At 47.1% G+C, this 23,737-nt stretch overlaps 3 protein-coding genes; 2 read left to right on the forward strand and 1 right to left on the reverse strand.

Moving 5' to 3' along the window:
• Positions 1-17,859: 17,859 nt before the first annotated feature.
• Positions 17,860-18,124, forward strand: GSTUM_00007130001 (uncharacterized protein; the record flags this gene model as incomplete). The annotated part of the gene is made up of 2 exons (XM_002839204.1): positions 17,860-17,962; positions 18,027-18,124. 2 exons carry the CDS (start codon positions 17,860-17,862, stop codon positions 18,122-18,124), a joined length of 201 nt encoding a protein of 66 aa, XP_002839250.1.
• Positions 18,125-18,168: 44 nt separating this feature from the next.
• On the forward strand, positions 18,169-18,873 carry GSTUM_00007131001 (uncharacterized protein; the record flags this gene model as incomplete). Its single annotated transcript, XM_002839205.1, has 3 exons — positions 18,169-18,209; positions 18,250-18,376; positions 18,409-18,873. The coding sequence occupies 3 exons, from the start codon at positions 18,169-18,171 to the stop codon at positions 18,871-18,873; spliced, it is 633 nt and encodes a 210-aa protein (XP_002839251.1).
• Positions 18,874-19,190: 317 nt separating this feature from the next.
• GSTUM_00007132001 (uncharacterized protein) lies at positions 19,191-20,213 on the reverse strand (the record flags this gene model as incomplete). XM_002839206.2 has 1 exon in its annotated part: positions 19,191-20,213. The coding sequence occupies one exon, from the start codon at positions 20,211-20,213 to the stop codon at positions 19,209-19,211; it is 1,005 nt and encodes a 334-aa protein (XP_002839252.1). The 3' UTR covers positions 19,191-19,208.
• Positions 20,214-23,737: the final 3,524 nt, after the last annotated feature.

The raw sequence follows: 23,737 nt of genomic DNA on the forward strand, positions 1-23,737 counted from the left end.
GATACCTAATACCTGTATTGAGCTAACATCTAATTCCATTTGCCTTTGACCTCAAAGGGCCTGTAATGTGTTCACAATGTGCTAATCATATTTCAGAATAAGGTATGATAGTCAACAGGTGGCATACTCTACCAGAGATAAGGCAAGAGCTAAGAACTAAAGGAGGCTTCAAAGGTGTACTGGGAAAACTATACAGTAACTGTTCAACTAAGTATATTGAAATACTGTCTGTCGCAGTCTTCCTTTTTCATCATAGAATCAGGCGATCTTTAAATTCACAACTCTGTTTATGTCTAGTACAAGCAAAACTAATTAAAGGTATTAAGCGATACACTTTGGTAAAACCACTTAAGTATTAAAATGATTCTTAAAACATAAAACTAAACCATGTATCAAGTGATACTTAAAACAAACCAAGTATTAAAGTGATACTTAAAACAAAACATAAAACAAAACATAACTGTAACGATCCCACTCCTCTGTACTTAGTTCTTCATAGGCTTCATTACAGGGCCCCGTTTCTCAGAAGTGGGGACAAGGTAACCTCGGTTAATCTCATTTACTGAGTAAAAGAATCAGCTAAATCGGACCACAACTGACGGAAATAGCGCTATTTGAAGTTATTAAACTTCAAAGAGCTATAACTCACTCAGTTTTGGTCTGATTTGGATGATTCTTTATTTAACTTGAAGTTAATAACCTACTCTTAGCACCACATTTGTCAGAAACGAGGCCCTGTAATAAACGCTTGTTCTTTAACAAGTAACGACCTTTTCTTTTCAGTTTCCCGAATAACTTGATAGCTCAGAGAGTTCCTATCGTCACTATCACTTCTGATAGCAAAGATAATATTGTACTCACATTACCTCTTGTAAGCGAGACTTCTTTCTCATGTAGCATTGTGCAAAGTGTGTATAAAGTATTGATTCAACTTGTAGTATAGGAAAAGATTTAAGTGGTTGTATGAGGAGTCTGTACTGGAGGGCTTTTTTTTATTATTATTATCATTTGATTCCTTGATTAAGATACAAGAATATCACATATAACATGAGCTATAGCGTTAAGAAAACCCCTCCACCCTTGACCAAGAAAAAACCTGTACCTCTAGGACCCTCTAGTGTAGGCTTAACTGCACACACTTCATGAGTGATCAACTCAGGTGCCAGTCCGTAAGCCTCACAACTTGAACAAGGAAAGGATCTCACCTAGAAGCCAATCAAATGTCTAAGATCTCTTGCCTGAAAGAAACCCCAATCATGAACTACATGTAGCAAACAGGAATGAAAACAAACAAGCTAAGCAGGAAAGTATAAGGAAAAGCTCTACCCATAAACTACCAAAAACTACAAAAGAAAATAACTACTACCCACTGAACCACTAAGTTGCCGTTTATAAAAAAGCATCTCAGAAGTGAGCAGCTGGTGAAGAGCTCTAAGGCTAGATGCCCCCAACGAGCTGTGCCACGGATGTAGTGCAATAACATAACCCGTCAATCGACAACAGAGGCCACAATGGCAGGCCAAAGGAGTGGATAGTTGGTGGAGGAGATGCTGCCTAGCAGTAGAATGCCAGCCAAAGATTGACTACAAGTAGGCAGCAGGCCGAAACCCAAGAACACCATGCGGTGGAGGGAGGAGGTAGTAGGGTACCAGCCAAAGGGGGGAGGCAGTAGGGTAAGAGCCGACGAAGTCAAAGTGGAGAGGTTGAGGGAGGGCCTAAGGCCTTAGAGCAGACCCTACCATAGAAACCAAACGGTTGCTATCTTACCATATTTCTCATAGAGTTCCTTGTTCTGGGAGAGATAGTATCACTTAGTGGAGGGGATCCCACCAGTAGAAGGAAATCAGAAGGGTAAGTGTAGGAAGGTAATCGCAACTTGAACTAAACGACTAGGTACATATAATCAAATCGCACAGTAAAATAGACACCAAAGTTACTAGCAGAGGCATTCACTAACAAGGATCATGCAAGTAGGGAGAAGGACTTCCACCACTACCAGTGCCGACTGGAAATGAAGAGAGTAAGCCCACAGTGCCAGAACTAAGTAAGTCCCGCAAGTGAGATAGGACTACTAAGCAAGGCTCAGATAACTCCCCCATCAAGTGAACGGAGAACAGGCTAGGCTAAGGGCAGAGACACTGTTAAAGAGAAACCATGCCTATAGGCAAGAACCAGTGAGGGGGCAGAGGGGAGGATGGATGACCCATGATAGTTGACCATGATGTTGTCAAACTATATGGGAGGAAAATAGGAGCGACATTGTGTGCTGTACTGGAGGTTTTTTTTTCTTTTTTTTTTATAATCATGTATTCATTGTTTAGGTACAAGAACTCGCATGTAGCGGTAGCTATGGCGTAAACAAAACCTTAATCCCAAACAAACAAAACAAAAGAAACCAAACCAATGCCTCCAAAAAACACGAACAACCCATATCGCAAAGCGCATAATAGCTTACTATAAAGGGAAACATTCAAACTAGACTTAAAGCGAAATCCTACAAACAAGGAAACTAAGCAAATGTGCTACCTATCCCGACCTAGGCTGAAGAGGGGGAGCTGAGGGAGGTAGTAGTACTCCTGACCGGGCGGGCCCCAGAGGAGGGATCTCTGAATGCAGGCATGTTCGGGGGGAATCTGGTTGAGGTGGCGGAGATGTATGCGGAAAGGCCGTGAAGCAGTGCCGGAGAAGACCAGATGGGCTCCCCATCATCCAGGAACTCAACCCCCAGGAGGGGGGCGTTTCTGACTCTGGTGCGGGAGGGGCAGCTGAGAATGGTGTGGTGGAAGGACTCAAGCTCCTCCTCGCAGTAGGGGCAGGTATCAGGGGCATCTGGGTCCCTCCAGGATCGGTGGCCGGCCAGGTAGCTCTTTCCTGACCTCATTTGGTGGATGCGCCCTGCCACGAATTTCCCCAGCCCCATGAAGGGGTGGGGCGACAGTGTGGGTGTGTAAACGTAACAGGGTGGTGGTGGGTACTGTTTGGACCAGACATTTAGGAGGAACTGCCGACAACCCCTCTTAAGGGCCGGAAAGGGGGGGTCTTCAGGTGCCCGTAGTGGCAAGGGTGAAGGGAGGAGGGCAGGTGACGCTTGTGGGACTCGGGAGAGATGCCCAACAAGTTTGACCACTCTGTGGGCTATTGCATCAAGCGGGAGATGCATCCTTACCGGAGGGGATGGCTTGGGGGTTTTCCAGTTCAGAGGTCTGTAACCCGGCGTAAGTCATACCGTTAAGGTCCTGTGGTCCTCCGGGGAGCGGTAAGAGGATGTCGTAGGGAAGGAAGAGTTTAGTCGTGCGGTAGCTGGGTTTCTTTCAAGGGGGAGGCATACCATCCTCAGCACCGCCAGTCGTTGGTGGTGTTCGATGAGGCATTGGACCAGTGGAAGGGCCAATTCGCATGCGAGGATCCCGGTTAGGGTCTCCAAGAAACAGTTGGTGACCCACCGTTGGACTTGTCTCCAAAAGACAGCAAGACAGTCTGTCGTAGTAGATGAGGGTGAGAACAAGTCTGCACCAAAGAGGAGTATGGGTGCAAGGAGGGATGACGCCAGCTTGTGGCAGAGGAAAGGGGCGAGCCCCTTACTGGGACCCGACAGCCTCTTGAGCATGAAGAATACACCCTGTGCAAGTGCGAGGCGCTTTGAAAAGTGGGTGTTGGTAGCCCATCGGAGAGAGCAAGAGGCCGGTTCAAACCAATGGCCAAGCCATCTGACCACCCCAGAGGGGTGGAAAAGGAGTCCATCAATGACTATGGGGAGATCGGATGTGAGGTCCCTTTGCCTGGGCGTCCTCCAGTGCATAAGTTCAGTTTTTGGTACCGAGAAGGAAACACCCAGCCGCCTGCCCCTTTGAGACAACATCTTCACCAGGTGTTGGAGGCGTTGGACATTGTTTCTGTAGGAGTTGGAGGCAACAGTAACTGCGAAATCGTCCAGATAGTATAAGATAAGGCCACGCGGTACTGGAAAGTGGAGGGACGAGATGTAGATTACAAATAGAAGAGGCAAGATTGGTGAACCTTGTGGGGTTCCAACCTGAACTGATTTAAAGACTCTGGGCGAACCCTGGAAGACGAGACGGCAATGCCTGTCTGTCAAGAAGGATCTAATCCAAGAGTACAGATATGGTGGTACTCCTTTCAAGCGCAGCATATGGAAGAGGTCGTTAGGGGAGACGTTGTCAAATCCCCCTTTAATATCAAGGAACAAGGTGGATGCCACCAACTGGGGGCGTTGCAATGTCTGGACTTTATAGGCCAGAGTTGCGCAGGCGTTAAAGATACTGAGCCCCGGAAGGGAGCCACATTGATGTGGGTTGAGCAGGCCAAGAGATCTAGCCAGTGGTGAGAGGCAATTTGCTATTACCCTTTCCAGGATCTTTGAAACTGTCTCCAGGAGGACGATTATACGGAAAGAGGCAGGAGTGTCGTAGGAGGGTTTGCCAGGCTTGTCTAGGACTACGCCATTCACCATTTTTAGTGACGCCAGATGGAAACCAAACAAGACCAATGGAGAGAGGAGCTCAACCAACAGAGAGGGACAGGATACAATTATCTTTTTCCAAACGGAGTACGGGAAGAGGTCGGGACCAGGCGCCGAGGAGGACGAGGACTTGCTGAATGCCATGGCAATCTCTTCCGCCAGTAAGGGGAGTGCGTCTTTGAATGCCCTTAGGATAGGTAGGCAGAAAGCGGGAGGCTTGAGAGGGAAGAAATGGGACAGGAGGGCTTCGTTTAGCTCCATTGGTGAGGTTGCCTCTGGGAGGGATGGGAAACGTTCTGGGGGTTTGCCGAAAGCGAACCTCTTGGCCGTCCAGACATTTTGGAGGGTTGCACTCTCAAGGAACCATGTCCAGTGTTCCTTCTTAGCCTTCTTTATAGCCTTAAAATAGGCATTCTTTGCCAAGCGAGCAGATGTTCGGGTGTCATTCGATGGGGATTTGCATGCCACATGGGCACGAGAGTGGTGAACTTTCCTCAAGTCAGACAAAGTGTCTGACCACCAAGGTTTTGATCTTGTGGAGGGTCTTTTCATCGGTATATGTCTGGCCAGGACTAGACGTATCCTACCAAGGTTGATATCAAGCCACATGTTGAGTGCTTGCTGTGTCGGAAGGGGGGGAGGTGGCGGGATCACGAGGGAGCCGAGGTCCTCCAGGACCTTGGTCCAGTCTGTAGCTTTCCAGTGTGGCGTAGGTTTGGGGGGGGAAAGAAGTGGAGACGTCAAGGTTACTAGTATTGGGACGTGATCCGACCCAGTTGACTGGAGGGAGGCATCCCATGTTTCCGCAAAGGGTGCGAGGTGTTGGTTAGCGAAGGCTAGGTCAATCACAGAGGGTGCATGGTCTTGGCCCAGTGAGAAACGGATGAATACTCCAGGGGTATTCAGGAGGGAGAAGCAGCGTTCCTGGGACAGGTCCGCGTAGGGAGTGGAGGTGCGAATTTCCCGTTTCCTTAAGGGACAGTTGGGATCCCACTGGGGGTGGTAGATGTTGAAGTCGCCCACCACGAGGGTAGGGAAGTCGAGAACAGGGAATGCTTCCTCTGGGGAAACAGAACGGTAGAGCGACGACGTCGTCCAAAGGGAGTAGAGGTTGACCAGGCGAAACCTCACATGGAAGGAATCAAACAAACCAAGCGGGGTGTAGACATCCACTGCCATCATGGCAGGGTTTCCAAAAAACACAGGAACAATAGAAACAACATCAAGGAAGGAGCGTAGTGCAAATACTGCCACCTTTGGCCTCTCCCCGATCGCAAACAGGGGGGAAAAGGACTTAAAGCCATCAAACTGTGGTAGCTTTCCACGAAAAAAGGGGGGGTCTTGAAGAGCAACAAGCACAGGAGGGGAGGACAAAGCAATTAAAGAATTAAAGAGAGAAAGAAACACATTCCAGCTACCCATGCAGTTGTGTTGAACGAGAGAGAAGGAGCTAATACTCCGCGGAGGAGTAGTAGAAACCGGGGAAGGAGGGTGAGTAGAGTGGCCGTCGCGCATTAACGTGATGAACCCGCTGGTGGTTTGGGGACTGGGGTGGGAGTGACGTCCTCCTGGGTATGGGAGGGGTCAGTTCCTTGGGGGCACGATAGGTTGCTGGGGACGGGGAAGACGCTTCCAGGTCTTCTGAAGGGGGTCGAGAAAGGGAGGCTAGGGGGGGCTCTGGTGGTGAGACCATCTCCCAAGTCCACGGAAGGAGCAAGGCCTTGGGGCCGAAGAGGTCTAGAGGAAGGACCCTCTCCTCCGTCGTCCTGCATATGCATTTCTTCCTCCCCGGGGGGAGGGGACTCAGCGGGAGGTGAGGGAGGAGGCTTCGGGCGTTGAGCGCATGACTGATTGAAGGCGGGGTGGGCTGAGGAGCAGTTGGTACAGAAGGGGACGGAAATGGGGCAGCAGTATGCCACTGATCTGAGGTTTCCACCTTTGGGGCATGTCGGGTTCTGACAGTGGTGGGATGCCTTTGTGTGGCTGAGGGTGCATATCGGGCAGACCGGGTAGTCGGTCTTGCACCTGGGTGCCTGGTGGCCATAGCCCCAGCAGTTCTTGCATTGGGTGAATTTGTTCGCTGAGAAGGCCCGCTCGATCCAGCAACAGGAGGCACATAGGACGGTCCTGCCCACCATCTTGTCCACATCCGTAGGCGCGACCCTGACGATGTATGAAGTGTTTACTTTTGAGAGTCTAATCTCCTCATCCTGGACGAGGAAGCGTTCTAAGAGGATCCATACTTCCTTGACATTTAGGATAGTCTCCCTCAGAGTGCCCAGCAGGGCCTCCTGATCATCAGGCAGGAAGGAGACGGGGAGGGAGTAGACTGCCAGTTGCACCTCATTGGGCGCAGGGCAGAAGCAGAGGTAGGGGTTTTCACCCACAGGGTAGGCCTTATTGAGACGTGAGGAGAGGGCCTCGTAGTAGAGAGCGTATGTGGTCGCCGCTGTATGAGGATCAAGGGCAAACAAGGTTACTGTACCTCGGTCATTAACTTTGGTTGTAAAAGCTTTTGGGAGGGGGCAGTTGGCCTCTTTAAGGACCGTTGCCGCCGTGTCAGGGAAAGAAGCCGTAATTTCTCTACTCAGAACGTGGTGAGCAGCGAGGGAACGAGATGCGAAGAACCTTCTCTCAGCAGCTGGCAGTGGCCAAGGGGCGGGAGGACTAGCCAACCTGGGAACTGTTTTCGCGACATGTGCTGCTGAGGGGGCGGAGCCACCTTGTTTCTTTTTGGACCTTGAGGGCCCAGAGGACGCGGCCTCAGAATAGGACGTTCTGGTTTTGCCAGGGAGGGGGTCGTCTGGGTTGGGAATTCCTGGGAGGAACTCAACTGGGTCTAGGTATTTTCCATCTCTCTATTACTGTGCTTCCCATGTCCTGGGATATTTAGCCGCGTAGGCAGTAGGGTTGCCCCGGTACTTGGCTATTGCTGTGTCGTAGCTGGGGATGTCCAGATCATAGAAAGCCGGGTATCCTGAGGGTAATACCTCAGGGAGGGTGGAGGCAGGGGTGCTGGTAGCTGGCTCCTTACCCTTTCGGGAAGGCCTAGGAAGCGGGGTAGTGGGGGCCAACACAGGCGGTTGGGGTAGGGGAGCGGGGTTTACCACCAACCTAGTGGACAGATCCCTGATGGAAGCTTGGAGGGAGGCCACGGAGTTCGCCGAAATGTTGGTGGCATTGACCGGGGTGTCGTTGGATGGGCGTGTGTTGGCAATCTGGGAAGACAAGTCGTGAATTCTCGTATTGAGTTCCTCGACTGTTCAGGAGAGGGCGGACATGCCGTGCATGAGAGAGGAGACAAGGGGAAGCAGGTAGCACTCTCCGGTAGAGAGTTCCAGCACCTCTTGACAGGAGGTTGGGGGCAAGCTTTCGGGGGGCCAGTCTAGCAGGACTCTTGCAGAGGGGATCAGTCTAGCTAGGTTTTCGTGAATAGGGAGGATTGGGGCAGTGTAACAATCCCTCTTTGGATAGTTAGTGCTTGGCAATGGGGAACAATACTTCTCTTCCTGTCTTCTTCCTTTGTCTTACGATAGCTCTAGGCCTCTGCCTACGTTACTGATAGTAGAAGATCCTTGTCTTCTACCGGAACCGACTATTGTAAGCTTTCTCTAACTCTTCTTCGTAAAGCGCCTTCCTTGGCGTAACAATAACGTTGCAATAAGGATAAAGATCGTAAAGGTATTTTATATTCGTTAAAGTAATAAGTAGGAAAAGTACTTAGAACAAAGCGGGAAGAACCTATCTTCCTCGGCCGCATCGGCCTCCTTCTATAGTGTTCTTTCCGCCTTTAATCATGTGACCTAAAGTGGTCACATGTGCGAAACTAAATCATAACAAACTAGTCATATGACCAAAGTGATCACATGCTCAAAGCCCATGACCTCATAGCGAGGTCATGTGCGAAACTCATAAACCAATCATAACACAATAAACAAGTCATATGACTCGACTGAGTCATATGCACGAAACCCATAACATCATAATGAGGTCATGTGTGAAACATAAATCATATATGCAAGGCTTACCCGTAAGGCATACTCGTAAGGCATACTCGTCAGGCACATGTCCCATGACTCATACTTGAGCCATGTGCGAAAGCATCACAAATCCCACACATAACTAATCATATAACCCAAATAGGTCATATGAGTGAAACGATAACATTCCTATGACTCATAACCATGTGTCACGTGAAAACCCTTTCCTCGCTAAGCCACGTTCGTGACAGGCAGCCGACGATGGCCGCCTAGGAGGGTGGGAGGCAGCGCCCTGATTGGACACAGGAGTGCCTGAACGTGATTGTGTGGAGGGGTCCATGGACCAGCAAGGAGAAATAATCCCTGGTTATAGGCTAGGAGGATTGTGAAAGTGTAAGGGGCTTGTTCACTAGATGCAGATGGTGTTTAGAGCAGAAGTAAAACGTAGGGGGGGGAAAGAAGAGGGTGCGGAGCATGTATACTGGAGGTTTCTGGACCTGTCACGAATATGGCTTAGCAAGGAAAGGGTTTTTCACGTGACACATGGTTATGAGTCACAGGTATGTTATTGTTTCACGCATATGACCTATTCGGGTTATATGATTAGTTATGTGTGGGATTTGTGACGCTTTCACACATGGCTCAAGTATGAGTCATGGGACATGCGCCTGACGAGTATGCCTTACGAGTGTGCCTTACGGGTAAGCCTTGCGCATATGATTTATGTTTCGCACATGACCTCATTATGATGTGATGGGTTTCGTGCATATGACTCAGTCAAGTCATATGACTTGTTTATTGCGTTATGATTGGTTTATGAGTTTCGCATATAATCTGGCTAGGAGATCATAGGTTTTGAGCATGTGATCACTTTGGTCACATGACTAGTTTGTTGTGATTTAGTTTCGCACATGTGACCACTTTAGGTCACATGACTAAAGGCGGGAAGAATACTATATAAGGAGGCCGATGCGGCCGAGGAAGAGAGGTTCTTCACGCTTTGTTCCAAGTACTTTTCCTACTTATTATTTTAATGAATATAAAACACCTTTACGATCTTTATCTTTATTGCAACCTTATCAGTATGCCAAGAAGTGCTCGTCACAAAAACAAGTTAGAGAAAGCTTACAATAGGCGTTCCCGATAGAAGACAAAGGTCTTGTACTATCGGTAACGTAGGCAGAGACCTAGAACTATCGTAGGACAAAGAAAGAAGGAGACAGAACCGATAAGTATCGTTCCCCGTCGCCAAGAACTAACTATACAGAGAGGGATCGTTACATTACAAAGCGTCACCTAGTGCGACGCCAAACGATACAAGACCAAACGATACAAGACGGCATCCTTCAACCCAGACAGGGAAGGAGATATTGACATCGACGATCAAAATCTTAATCTTGAAGGATTCAGCGACGCCTTAGATCACGTCTCAGCAGAACCCTCGAGAGCAGCAAGCCCAGTAACCCCAGAGAAAGGATCACCAATCGATAGCTCTCCTGCTGGAACTCCACGACCTGAGAGAATGTCGGGATCCGCAGTACCTGGGCCACCGGCCCCCGCCGCTCCGGCACCAGGAACCAGTATACTTGGAATGACTGAAAATCAGTTTCAGGCATTTCTCGCAGCCACACGGAATACAGGGCAAGGAAACGTCCAACGACCAAAAGCAAAAGAGCCCGACACTTACGAAGGAGCCGAAGATAAGCTACGAATATTCTTAGTACAATGCGAGGGATATTTTGCTGTTAAGGGATACGGAGATCAACACGACGAAATCAAGATTCCATATGTGGAATCCCTGCTCAGAGCACTCGCAGGGCAATGGATCATGCCTTTCCAAGATGGAAGAAAGCAGAGGGAATGGGTCACATACGAAGAGTTCAAGGCGACACTCTTTGAACAATTTGGAGACCCCAACGCCAAAGAAACAGCAAGACGAAAGCTAGAAAAACTCCAACAAGGAAAACAATCATTCTCAGCATATTGGAACGAATGTCGACTATTGGAATACGAGGCTGAGTTTGATGATGCAACTCTCTACATCATCCTCCTGAGAAACTGCAGTGAGAGACTCCGAGAGGCATGGGGAATCTCTGACCTACGCTATACGACAGCTGAACGATTTACAAGATGGGCAATCAACAAAGAAAGCAAATTAAACATGGTTCGGAGCAACTCAGAAAACACTATAGCACATAGAGGGGTCCAATCATCTAGGAATGTGGAAGGGACCTTCAAACCTCAAGCACCACGAGGGGAAAGTCGAGTATTACCATCAGGCGAACCAATGGAGTTAGACAAGTCAAGGGTGGGGCCAGCCCTGAATCAGTTTAAGGAAGAGTACGCCAGAAGGATGAATGGGAAACTAGGCCTGAGGTGTGGAAAAGCAGGGCATCAGATACGAGAATGCAGAAGCCGACCGGACAACGGATACCAAGGAAACAGAGCTGCTGGAAATAATGGTTTCCAAAATCAAAGAAGAAACAACATCCGCGAAATGATAGCAGAGGATTCACCGGCGGAAAACGAAGAGGGTCCCCAGTCAACGGTTGTCTGGGAGACCCAAGATGTGGACCTGGAAAACCCATCAAATTAGCAAACTACTACACGGCACTACACATGCAAAGAGGAGAAGAAGATGGAGATCATGTGATGATCAAAACGAAGATATACAACAGAGAAAGCGAAGAAACAACATTATATGCAATGCTCGACTCGGGGGCCACTGAAGACTTCATCAAAAAAGAAATACGCGACAAATACGGCCTCCACACCAAGCAAGCGAAGAAAGCAAGACAGGTCTACTTAGCGGATGGAAAACCAAGTACTATGGGTCCTATAACCCATACGGCGACAGTACCCATGGACATTGACAGCCATAGGGAAAAGGCAACCTTTCAAGTGGCAGATCTGAAGAACCTTGAGATAGTCCTAGGGATGCCATAGTTACGGAAGCATAATCTGACGATCGATTGGAAAGAGAACAAGATGATCTTTACAAACGAACTGTGTGCGACACGATGTCACAACAGTTCACCTGTGGTCTACTCAATACCGATACGGGAAGCAGAGGAAGAAACTTTACATGCAAAGTTTGCCGAGATGCGGCAAGACAAGAGGGTCCGGATACAAAGACTGGACCAAGAGGCAAAAGTGCCTACCAAGGGTTCCAAAGGAGCAGCAGGACACGACCTATATGCCAACGAAGGAATCAAGATACCGGCCAACGGGCAGGCAATGATAGCAACAGGAATAGCCATTGGACTCCCAGAAGGCACCTATGGACGAATAGCACCCCACAGTGGTCTGGCAGTCAAACACCAACTCATGACCATGGCAGGGGTGATCGACGTCGACTATACAGGTGAAATCAAAGTGGTCCTAGCCAACCTAGCTCCAGAGAACTACCAAGTCCAGAAAGGCGATCGAATCGCAGAGTTGATAATCGAAAAAATCAACAAAGAGGATCTGCATGAAGTAAATCAACTGGAAGAAACCATAAGAGGAAACAAGGGATTTGGAAGTACGGACCAAAACCAGCTCGATACAACAAAAAGAGTTGAGATCAAAGAGATCACAGTACAAGCCTTTGGACGATATTATCGAAGAGGAGATACAACAGGATTTCTCAAATGGACATACGAAGACGAAAAAGCGGTTCTAGCAAAAATCAACATTAGCACAGAGCTAGCAATCCAGGATAAGAAATACCAAAGCAAAAAAGGATGGAAAGAATTGGTTCCAAAAGAATATCACCAATTCATAAATCTATTCCAAGAAGAGGAAGCTATGGAGCTACCACCTTGAAGACCAGGAATCGACCACGAAATTCAGCTGGACAAAGATGAAAAAACGGGAAAGAGAAAAGAGATTCCATATAAGAAGTTATACTCCCTAGGGGAAGCAGAGCTCGAAGAACTTAGGAAGTACATCGAGCAAAACCTAAAGAGAGGATGGATCCGAGACTCTTTCACGTCAGGAGGATCTCCAATACTATTCGTCAAAAAGAAAGACGGAAAAATGAGACTATGCGTGGACTACAGAGCCCTCAATTCGGTTACCAAGAAGGACCGATATCCACTACCCTTGATTGGGGAAGCACTGGACAGACTACGATCAGCAAAATACTTCACCAAACTCGACATCAAAGACGCGTACCACAACATACGCATCAAGGCAGGAGACGAATGGAAAACTACATTCGCCTCAAGATACGGAATGTTTGAATACTTGGTTATGCCCTTCGGGCTAACTAACGTACCGGCTTCATTCCAGAGATGGATCAACAAGGTACTTAATAAGTACCTCGACATATGTTGCATCGTATACTTGGACAATGTACTCATATACTCGGAAAACATACAACAATACCAAAAAGATATCAGCAATATCATGGCGGCAATACAAGGATCAGGAATGAAGATCAAACCAACAAAATGCGAATTCCACAAGGAAGAAACAGAATACCTTGGATTTATTATCAATCGAAGTGGGGCCAAGGTCGACCCTGTTAAAACAGCAGCCATATGGGATTGGGCCAAACCAAACAACAAAACAGATGTGCAATGCTTTATGGGATTCTGCAACTTTTATCGAAGGTTCATAGAGGGGTTTAGCAGACTTGTAAAGCCACTCTATAACCTAACGAAAAAAGACAAGAAATGGGAATAGGGAGAAACGGAACAAAAAGCATATGATGCAATACGAACGCATCTAACATCGGCATCCATATTGGTCTATTTCAATCCAAACCGAAGGACAATGATTGAAATAGACGCCTCAAAATATGTATGCTCAGGCATACTATCGCAACAATGCGACGATGGAAAATGTAGGCCAGTGTCCTATCGATCCAAGACAATGACCCCCGCAGAGTGCAACTACGATGTTGCAAACAAAGAACTATTAGCAATAGTTCAAGCATTAAAAGAATGGAGAAAATACGTTGCGAACAACGACCATCCAGTCCGAGTTCTAACCAACAACAAGAACCTGGTGCCGTTCATGACTACGAAAGAACTGAACGACCGCCAGATAAGATGGATGGAACACCTTAGCAAATACAACTTCAAAATCGAATACCGACCAGGCAAAGAAAGTGGATAGCCAGATGCTCTCACAAGGATTACAAGCGACAAACCACAAAAGAAAGAAGACGAAAGGATCAAACAAAAAACACGGACCCTATTACCAAAAACCTACTTCGAGGCAATGGAGGTTATCCAATTCATATCAAAGGAAGAAAGAGGAATCGAGGCCGCAAACAAGAAAGACAAAACAATCCAGGCAATAAGAGAAGCCTTAGAAGGAGGAAAAAAGGAGATGAAAGGAATTGCACTGGGATTATGCCAATGGAAGGACGGAAATATATGGTACGATGGAAAACAGTGGATCCCGGAAGAAGAAGAGATAAGGACAGACATCATACGACAACACCACGATATCCGAATGGCAGGACAAGGAGGGACTGCTAAAACCACAGAATTCATCACGAGGTCATTCTATTGGCCAGGACTGCGCGAAGATGTCAAACAATATGTCAAAAACTGTAACATATGCCAGAGGACGAAAACGGCTAAACACGCACCATGTGGATTACTAAAATCAAACGAAGTCCCCGAAGAACCATGGGAAACAATTACTACGGATTTCATCACGGACCTACGAACATCGGAAAATTGCGATAGCATCTTGGTCGTGGTGGATCGCCTGACCAAAATGAGTCATTTCATTCCGGTTAGAAAAGACATCAACACGAGGGATTTTATACAAACATTCTTCTGAGAGGTCTTTCGACTTCATGGCCTCCCAAAGAATATCATTACCAATCAAGGAACACTATTCACATCGGGACTATGGAAGAAAGTAACCTGAGAAATGGGGATACAAAACAGAATGAGCACACCGTTCCACCCACAAACGGATGGACAAACGGAACGGGTAAATGCAATACTCGAACAATATTTAAGGGCCTATATCAATTATCAACAAGATGATTGGTACAAGCTGTTATCTATGGCCGAGTTCGCATACAACAATGGAAAGCAAGAAACAATTGGCACGACACCCTTCTTCCCAAATTACGGACAACATCCACAAAGTCAGACCACATATCATACGATTAATGATGTGATACCGGATAAAACCGATATGGGGAAACTACACGAAACATTACAATACGAAATGAGTCAAGCACAACAACGACAGAAGGAACAATATGATAAGCACCGAAGACCAGATCCGAACATACGACCAGGAGATATAGTATGGCTAATACAATGCAATATTCATACAACACAACCATCAAAGAAATTGGACTACAAGAAAATAGGACCATTCTGGATTCTGGAAAATGTGGGCAGCCGAGCTTATAAACTCGACCTTCTCCCCTCAATGCGAATACACAATACATTCCACATCTCACTCCTCGAACTACACAATGACACTAAGTTTCCTTCACAAAGACTTATTCCTCCCCCTCCAATCGAAGTCGATGGAGAACCAGAATACAAGCTCGACGAAATAGTCGATTCCTGCTTCTTCCACAGTCACCTCCAATACCAAGCCAAGTGGACCGGATATTCTCCTGAACACGATAAAACTTGGTACTTCGCATACAACTTTGAAAACGCACAAGATGCCATCTCAACCTTCCACCAGCGATACCCAGGCAAGCCCGGCCCAAGTGACGATCACGTTCAACCAAGGCAAAGAAGAGGGAAAGACTCCTGCGCCGTTGCAACAACACGAGGGCTGGTGCGATAGCCCCCACCAAACCACACCTACCAGTCCTGAATACTCATTCATGGGGCCAACCGACAAAGAACTCAAGGAAAGGGAAAGACAAGCACAGCATAACGCCATGTCATGGACGGTATGCTACAATGACGGTTGCTAAACACACTTTGGCGACAAGGAAGGCTCGGGATGGTTCCCGAGGGAATGCCGCAAGCGTGGCCCACACCCAGACCACGTCCTGAAGCATTGGCAACAATGCTTCAGAAATGGGTACAGGATGCACAGGGCACAAAAAATATCTGCGGGATTCTACCCACAGAAGGATGGAAGCCGAAAAGAGTTGGAAGAAGAAGATGCCAGAAAGGCATGGGCCGCAAGGATGCGGTCCAAGGAGGGAGGGGCCCAAAACTCCTTGGCAGAGATGGAACCGGATGTCAGGAGCCTACACAGGCAGATCCAGGGACTCCGAGAACAACTGGGCCAAGCTGAGGCCACAATTTCGGCAAACGACAAAATGATCGCGGAGCTCAGACAGCTGAACGACAATCAGCGGCAGACGATCGAGATGGCAAATCTGACTCTGGAATTGGTAAGGGTCAGATGGAGGACAGCAGACAAAAAGTTCCACAAGCTGAGAAGGACCATGCGCTCGGCAGGACGGGAACTATTGAAACTGGGAGAAAAAGCCTGATGGGACTCAGGCTTAGGGGGAGGGGAGCTAATGTCACGAACATGGCTTAGCGAGGAAAGGGTTTTTCACGTGACACAAGGTTATGAGTCACAGGTATGTTATTGTTTCACGCATATGACCTATTCAGGTTATATGATTAGTTATGTGTGGGATTTGTGATGCTTTCGCACATGGCTCAAGTATGAGTCATGGGACATGCGCCTGATGAGTATGCCTTACGAGTGTGCCTTACGGGCAAGCCTTGCGCAGATGATTTATGTTTCACACATGACCTCATTATGATGTCATGAGTTTCGTGCATATGACTCAGTCGAGTCATATGACTTGTTTATTGCGTTATGATTGGTTTATGAGTTTCACACATAATCTCGCTAGGAGATCATGGGTTTTGAGCATGTGATCACTTTGGTCACATGACTAGTTTGTTGTGATTTAGTTTCGCACATGTGACCACTTTAGGTCACATGACTAAAGGCGGGAAGAACACTATATAAGGAGGCCGATGCGGCCGAGGAAGATAGGTTCTTCACGCTTTGTTCTAAGTACTTTTCCTACTTATTACTTTAACGAATATAAAACACCTTTACGATCTTTATCTTTATTGCAACCTTATCAGTACGCCAAGAAGTGCTCCTCACGAAGACAAGTTAGAGAAAGCTTACGCTAGGCGTTCCCGATAGAAGACAAAGGTCTTGTACTATCGGTAATGTAGGCAGAGACCTAGAGCTATCGTAGGACAAAGAAAGAAGGAGACAGAACCAATAAGTATCATTCCCCGTCGCCAAGAACTAACTATACAGAGAGGGATCGTTACAGGACCCCATTATTTATACAGACACCTCACTCAACCCTAACCCTATATGACTCATACCTTCATGTCACCATATCCTATGACTCATAATCATGAGTCATGTGAGATTCTCAGTTAACTCGTATGAGTCAATTGTAAAACCTGCCTAAACCAATCATAATCCTTATAACAAGTCATATGTACTAAACGTATCACATGCATGGAACTCATAACTCATAAGTATGAGTCACACATGAAAGTCATAACATCATATGACTCACAACTGTGAGTCATCGCATAACAATAAACCCCTATAATTTGCAAGTGTGAGTCGCATAAAACCCTTTATTCCTTCTCATCAATCTGTCTTGTCACAATCCAGTTTGTAACAATAACACAAAACCAAGTATCAACACGATATTTAAAGCAAAATATAAAACAAAATCTTTAACCCAGTACCAGTACCAGTTACAGTGTCCCTTGAAGTAGGTATTGTTCTTGAAAAGTTGTATCAATACAATATTATCTCCTTCCTTACCTCTGGAGGCTGTGCAAGCCTAATTCTACTGTTAGATGTTTTGATCAACAAGTTTCTCAAGGCAAGTCTACAAGAGCTTACCAGCATGGTAATCTTCAAGGTGGAAAGCGTAATGGCTGTTCATTGATGGAGTGTTAGTGAGCATCACATCCTAACTATCTCTTGTAATGGGAATGCTTACTACAAGTTTCACCTTGAAAAAGGGAATTTAATTCAGCAAGCCTTTCAGAAGGTAGCATTCTCTTCTGGCTGATGAGAGTTGTGATTTGGAGCTGGACATAAAAGATCTTCAAAACTTAGAAATTAGGGATTAGTGCAATGATTATCAAGCTGTTGATACAACAACTAACCTTCCTGTAGACAATAATGATGATAATACAATAGAATTTGTTTAGTTTATTCTGTATATACAATTTATACTCCTACTCCTTCTCTGAAGACTCTCTCTCTGGTCAAAAAAAATCAAAAACAAATACATATCTCATTTGTCACTGCTGATCACTCACTCAATCCAGCAAGCCCAGGCCTTGCTAAGGCTATTTGTTATCCGCCACGAATTCCTCAGATGGCGAATCGCAAAAAGTTTTTACGGTACACTTGCCTTGCCGTACTCCATGGAGCACAACCTTAAACTCTCAAACAATGACAGCAAGAATGCAACGACCACCCGCAACCCGTGCTGAAGCTCTCCAGCGTCCGCGCGATACGCTCGCCTCTGGTGGAACAATTATCCGTGCTGGAGCCGGTACGTTTTAAGCTCTTCAATCGACCGAGGATCCCGGCTATTGAGGATGGGGGGGGGATAATAGGTATCGGTCCCACCGCCAAACCTACGGAAGCTGGGGGAGCCGATTTGATAATAATCTATAATTCCGGCCGGTACAGAATGGCAGGGAGGGGTCGCTAGCGGTGCTACTACCCTACGGCGATGCTAACGCTACTGTCTGCGACATGGTTACTAAATCTTTTACATTTCATGATACCTTATACCCGTTCCCCAACTGAATACCAAAGCGACTACGGTGAAAGAAGCCATCCCAATGGTACAACACACCCCATTCTCGCAGGCGTCTGCGGCACAAATCCATTCCCCAGCATACCCCGCTTTCTCACAGAGCTGTGCTGCCTCGGCTTCATCGGTGTGCAGAAGTTTCTCACGGTAGGTCCCATCGACGTTTTTTTTTTTGGCAGAACCTCGAAGAGCCTGGAATGGGTTTCGGCTTGGAGGTGGAGATGATCCGCACGGCGCACGAAATGGATATGCTCACGTGTCCGTATGTATTCACGCTGGAGCAAGCAGCGGATATGGTGCTCGTGGGCGCGGACATTATCGTAGCGCATATAGAGCTCACGACGAAGGGGAGAATTGGCGCCGGGACCGCGCCAACCGCGCCAGATCTGGATGGGTGTGTGATTAGGGCTCGGGAAATCTGGAATGCTGCGGTGGCGGTGAGGAGTGATGTGTCGGTGGTGTGCTATGGAGCCCCGGTTTCGGAGGTGGATGATGTGGATTATGTGCTTGATAAGAGTGCGGGTGTGCATGAGTTTTTTGGGGCTTGTTCTATGGCGAGGTTGCCGATTGAGGTTGCATTAGAGAAGACGGTTAAGGATTTTAAGGGGATCATTATTAAAGATTCGAGTGTTAGGGGGATTTGAGGGGGGACGTCTCGCGTCTCTACAGAAGCTGTAACTTTATTGCGTGGACCATGCCCTGTTTGCTATTCAGTCAGCGGTGGGCTTGTAAGACAAGCCATTCCACACTGCCAACACCCGCAAGAACTCGAATAACGGACCTCGCGATGGGACGTCGGATTACCTCTCTTATAATGGTCTGGAGTTCTTTTATTTTTTATTTGTCTAGGAGCGTAGATTCCGTTGTGTGCTTTTCGCCCCTTTTCCAGAGGAGGAAATTCTAGACCACCTATGCAGCATACGTTCCGTTTATTCGAGTTTTTACGGTATCAGTAAAGAACTGATGGAATGTAATGGTATCAGTAGCCGTCTTTTGCCAATTCTGAGCCCTCACCAGGCACTATGGTGCCTTCTATTCCCTTCTCTGCGCCCGCTTCTCCACCCTCAATACCGGTACCCAATTTCTCTTCACACTCCCTCCTCTCCCGCTGATCATCTACGAAATTCAGGCTCCGATAAACCCTTCCCCTAACTCTCTCAACCATAATCTCTTTCCCCTTCCTCTCCCACCCCGTATCAGCCCCCACCTCCGGCCCCTTTCCCGGCGCGAGCACAACAAACCACCTGGAAGACAAACTCAACGCATACAACAACCCCCATATCTCCCCCTTGGAGCACAAATGCAGGGCAAACGAACATATCACAACATCATACCTACCTCCCTTCAACCTGCCCTCCAGTAATATATCCTTAAAGTTCTCCTTCCCGCATGGCAGTCCCGTGCGGGTAGTATATAGCTCGTGCGTGTAGGGATCGGAGGCATTTATTATGGCAGAGGACGCAAGCGCTGGGCGATGGGTTTGTAAAAAACGGGTAGCCGCGAGGGTGGCTTCGCCAGACCCTGAGGATAGATCAAAGATCCGGACCGGGGGTGGGTGATTTGGGGGGATCAGGACTTCGAGAATTGCACGGAGGGACTTTGTGATGCCGGATTCGTGTGGGTTTCGGTAGGTGCTGGCGTTTTGGGCGTAGTAGGTACTGACGCCGGAGGAGTAGGCTTCACGGAATGATATGGAATCCATTGGTGCTTTTGTTCTTTTGTTTTTGTTTGTTTGATTATATTGCGGGGCGGAATGTAGGTATCGTAAGTCAAATTCAAGGACGGTGGGGTGGAGGGTGTTGCATCTAGGTACCTGGTGCCCAGGTTTTGGCTCGTCAGCGCGGCCAGTGAGCTGTTGGTGACCACTCTGTGGAACCCAGCGTATTGATTCGGTGGTCTCCCACCGTGCCGTGAAGTCCTTGATTGTGATGTTTTCCAGCACTTCAATTGAGCAGTAGAGAGAGCAGAAGACTTGACCCAGCATCCGCTACTAATCCTATGGTGGTGAAAATATTTCTAGGGCCGGGTAATCATCTTAAACGCCGTGTCCCCTAAAAACCTAAAAACATCCAAGAGAACACTCACCCAAATCACCCCAATCCTCAAATGGCGGATATGCTAGTGTGAAATATGCAAGATCCTTGTTGGACAGTGTGCCATAAGGGGATGATAGCAGATCCGGAAAATGATCCTACATTTCTCGAGATCCCAAGGATCAGTACACCACATTTGCCCTTCACCTGATGTTCGAATCAAGATGCGAAAATTGCCTACCGGGAACTATTTTCTAAGCATCAAAATCTGCCGTAAAATCTTAAGGAACCACTAGATATCTATTCGTGAGTCTCAGCCAAGATTTACCTTCCCCATTTGTAGTAGTGTGCAGGGAGGTCGTTCTTTTCTACCAAAGAAGTATAGTATATTGTTACTACAGTCGCACCTCGTTGTCTTGAGTGGCCAAAATCTGGCTAAAATCTAAGAATTTGTCTGGGACAGCGGATTATCCGGGACATCAGGTTGGGGTATGGCGCAAGAAATTTTTGAAATCAGAGAATTTCATCCGGGGCAACGGGGGATCCGGGAGAGTGAGGTCCGGGACAACGGGGTGCGAGTGTATGCAACAAGTGGCAGAAACAATTCATATTGTGTAAATAATATTGTATTGCAAGTAAGATTTAACATCGCGAAACTGAATTCTCCATGCCTAATGTAAAGAACCTTTCTAAGTAAACTAACCCCTATTTTTGCTCTTCATGTATGTGCACGAATGACCTTCAAGCAGTTGTCAGTTTGCCTTCAAGTCACTGCGCAATCCAAACCTGAATTCAAGAGAACACAAAATGCAAAATCAATTCTTAGAAAGTAATTCAAAAGGAGGTATGGTTACAGTGGAGGAAGCAAGACCTCAAAAAAAAACCCCCCACTCGGATTCTCACACTTGCTTTGGCTCCACACTTGGTTCGCCCGAATATGAGCAACAGCGAAATAGGAGGATAACCAGCCGTTAAATCAATCCGAGGATTTAAAAACAAAAACTTCCCTACCCATCACAATACTCACTCCATCGGACGAAGCGGAAACCGCGCCGTGACATTGGGCAATGCAGAGCAGGATGGGGCAAGTTGAAACCCACACTAGACGAACCGAGCCTCTCGTGGGAAAAGCACATTTTTCCTGTGCTAGGTTAAATTTTTTTTTTCCTCCTAGAAAATCCTCACCCGCTGGTATCTGGACCAGGGGTACAGTAGCTGTGGTAGACGTATGGTCGATAGGGTTGGGCGATAGTCAAATTACGTTGGGGTGTCCACTCGGCGGTTGTCTAGGCGCGATACGCACACCAGCATTGCATCTAGATACCCAAATCCTAGAGCGAGTCGCGTAAAAACGTAGCAAATTGGTACTATCTCTCGGACCGACAACACACCGAAACGCTGTGCCACCTCAGTCGGTTCTTGAGACACAGGTCAGCTAGCAGCTATTTGCTAAATCGTCAAATTTCACAGACGCGTAGACATCAGGTCATACTAACATTAACCTCATGACCATACGAAATACGCTGGTGTCACTGGGAAATACTGGGGTTGCCATTTAAAACCTCCTTAGTCATACATATCTCAAACAGACATGGACGGCACAACACTTCAATGACTTGCCAGTCCAAGGGATAGAATAAGGGGGGCTCCTGAAGTTTCTGGGCGTGTACGGTACCGCGACTACCGTACCGTACAGTGCCGTACCAGCACTCGAGTATCATACTCGAGCACTAGTAACTCTATTACAAAAGATCAATATATATGAAACGATTGGTCTGTGGCACACTTACCAAATCCCATGTGGTAAATGGAGGGTTTGTTGAAAAGCCTAAGTGTTCATGCTCGCATATTATCGAGAGAATACTCAAGTAGAATACTCCAGTTATACTCAGATGGCTCTCTTTGTTGGCCAAGTTTGATAAGCGTTCTTCAGAAGCTTCAGGAATTTCCCCACTTGCGGATATACTTGTAAAACCCAAGACTATCTCATAAATTTTCAACTTTTTTAAGTATACCTTGGTATTAGGATGAATTGTTGAAGGCTTGGATCTAGCGGGGGCTCTCACTTGATTAGGAAATTTAGCTCTTAACGGACTTGGGGGAGTGCTCTGATACCAACCCCCATCGATTTGAACAAATAGTACCAGAGTCGAATATTCTTTGGTACCGTACCGGTACCGTATATGAATGGTGCGCTACTGCTGGTAGCCCATTGCATCATGCGATTCAACGGTACTGTCTTAAGTGGGTAGAGGTACCAGAGGTATCATCCCTCCAGTAAAGTGTCAACCTCCTCCCATCCAGTGGACAGGTGTCAGGAGTAGGCAATTTACTCGAGTACCTTCTGGTACAAGTACTATCCTCCAAGAATTAGACAGTAATAGCATTTATATTATAATAACAGTACTCGAGTAAGCGACTTAGGTCTTTTCTTATCCCTGAACATAAGGGTACTTGTGAGTTGGTGATTCAACATATGCGGGGTACAGTACACGAGCCCCCGCCCACCCCCGATTCTTTGATCCAAGTTAAGTTACAGTACTGTGCTCGAGTATCTCCGGAATTGAGATCGGGACCGAAAGTTTCAATGTGGTGGCACAGCAGTTGTGCTCTTAGAGTTATCTTGCAGCGGGAATCGGTTGGTTTGGCCGGGTGGAAGGGTTTCTCTCCTTATTGCTGCCTTGCCATGCGAGACCCACTCGACTTGGCATAGTACGAGTAATACCGGTATTACTGTATTGGACTCCAGGCTGTTATCCAAAGTGAGAGAACTTTTGTTCCTGGCACTTTTGCAATGCTTTTTTTTTTCCCTTTTCCTCTCCATTTTTGTGCCTTTCGAGACGATTGCCCCAAGGGCTGAGCAGAAGTGCCTCAAGCGCAAGGAAGGGGAAGGGATAACCGACTCAAAAAAAAAATTTCATCAAATTAATGAAACAAAGCTTTCTATTCCCAGTTCCCCATTCATCCGAGCGATAGTCGTTAGTCCGCAGCAGCTGGGACGGTATCTTTGTAATACTGGCCGCGCGACAAAATACCCTGAAATCGGGTCCTAAGGCTGGACGAACCGGGAAAACGGAAGCCTTTTCAAGGTTAAATAAAATTTACCAAAATAGCAACTGAAGCGCCGGTAAGCTTTGGGCCCACTTGTGATTTAAGGTTAATCAAACTTCACCACACGTAACATGCAGAGGAATACTTGAGCATCTTACAATACCAAGCTTCAGATGCAGTACAAAACAAGATATGCAAGCACAGCCTCCGCGAGGCTGTAGCAATCCTGAGCAGCTTGTGGTGCTGCCGTAAAAGCTTTGGTGGCTTCCATCAGCAGAAATAAAAGCCTCCACTGCCTGCAGTTGTCTAGGCCTTCCTCGACCACAGATCTTCTAGAATGTTGGTATGGCGCGAAAAGTGGACCACGCTTCACCTCTTCACTCGGCTAATAGGACTAGGGAGCGGTGCAAGTACTGTGACCCAA

Source organism: Tuber melanosporum, assembly GCF_000151645.1.
Source record: "Tuber melanosporum whole genome shotgun sequence assembly, scaffold_32, strain Mel28".
NCBI lineage: Eukaryota > Fungi > Ascomycota > Pezizomycetes > Pezizales > Tuberaceae > Tuber > Tuber melanosporum.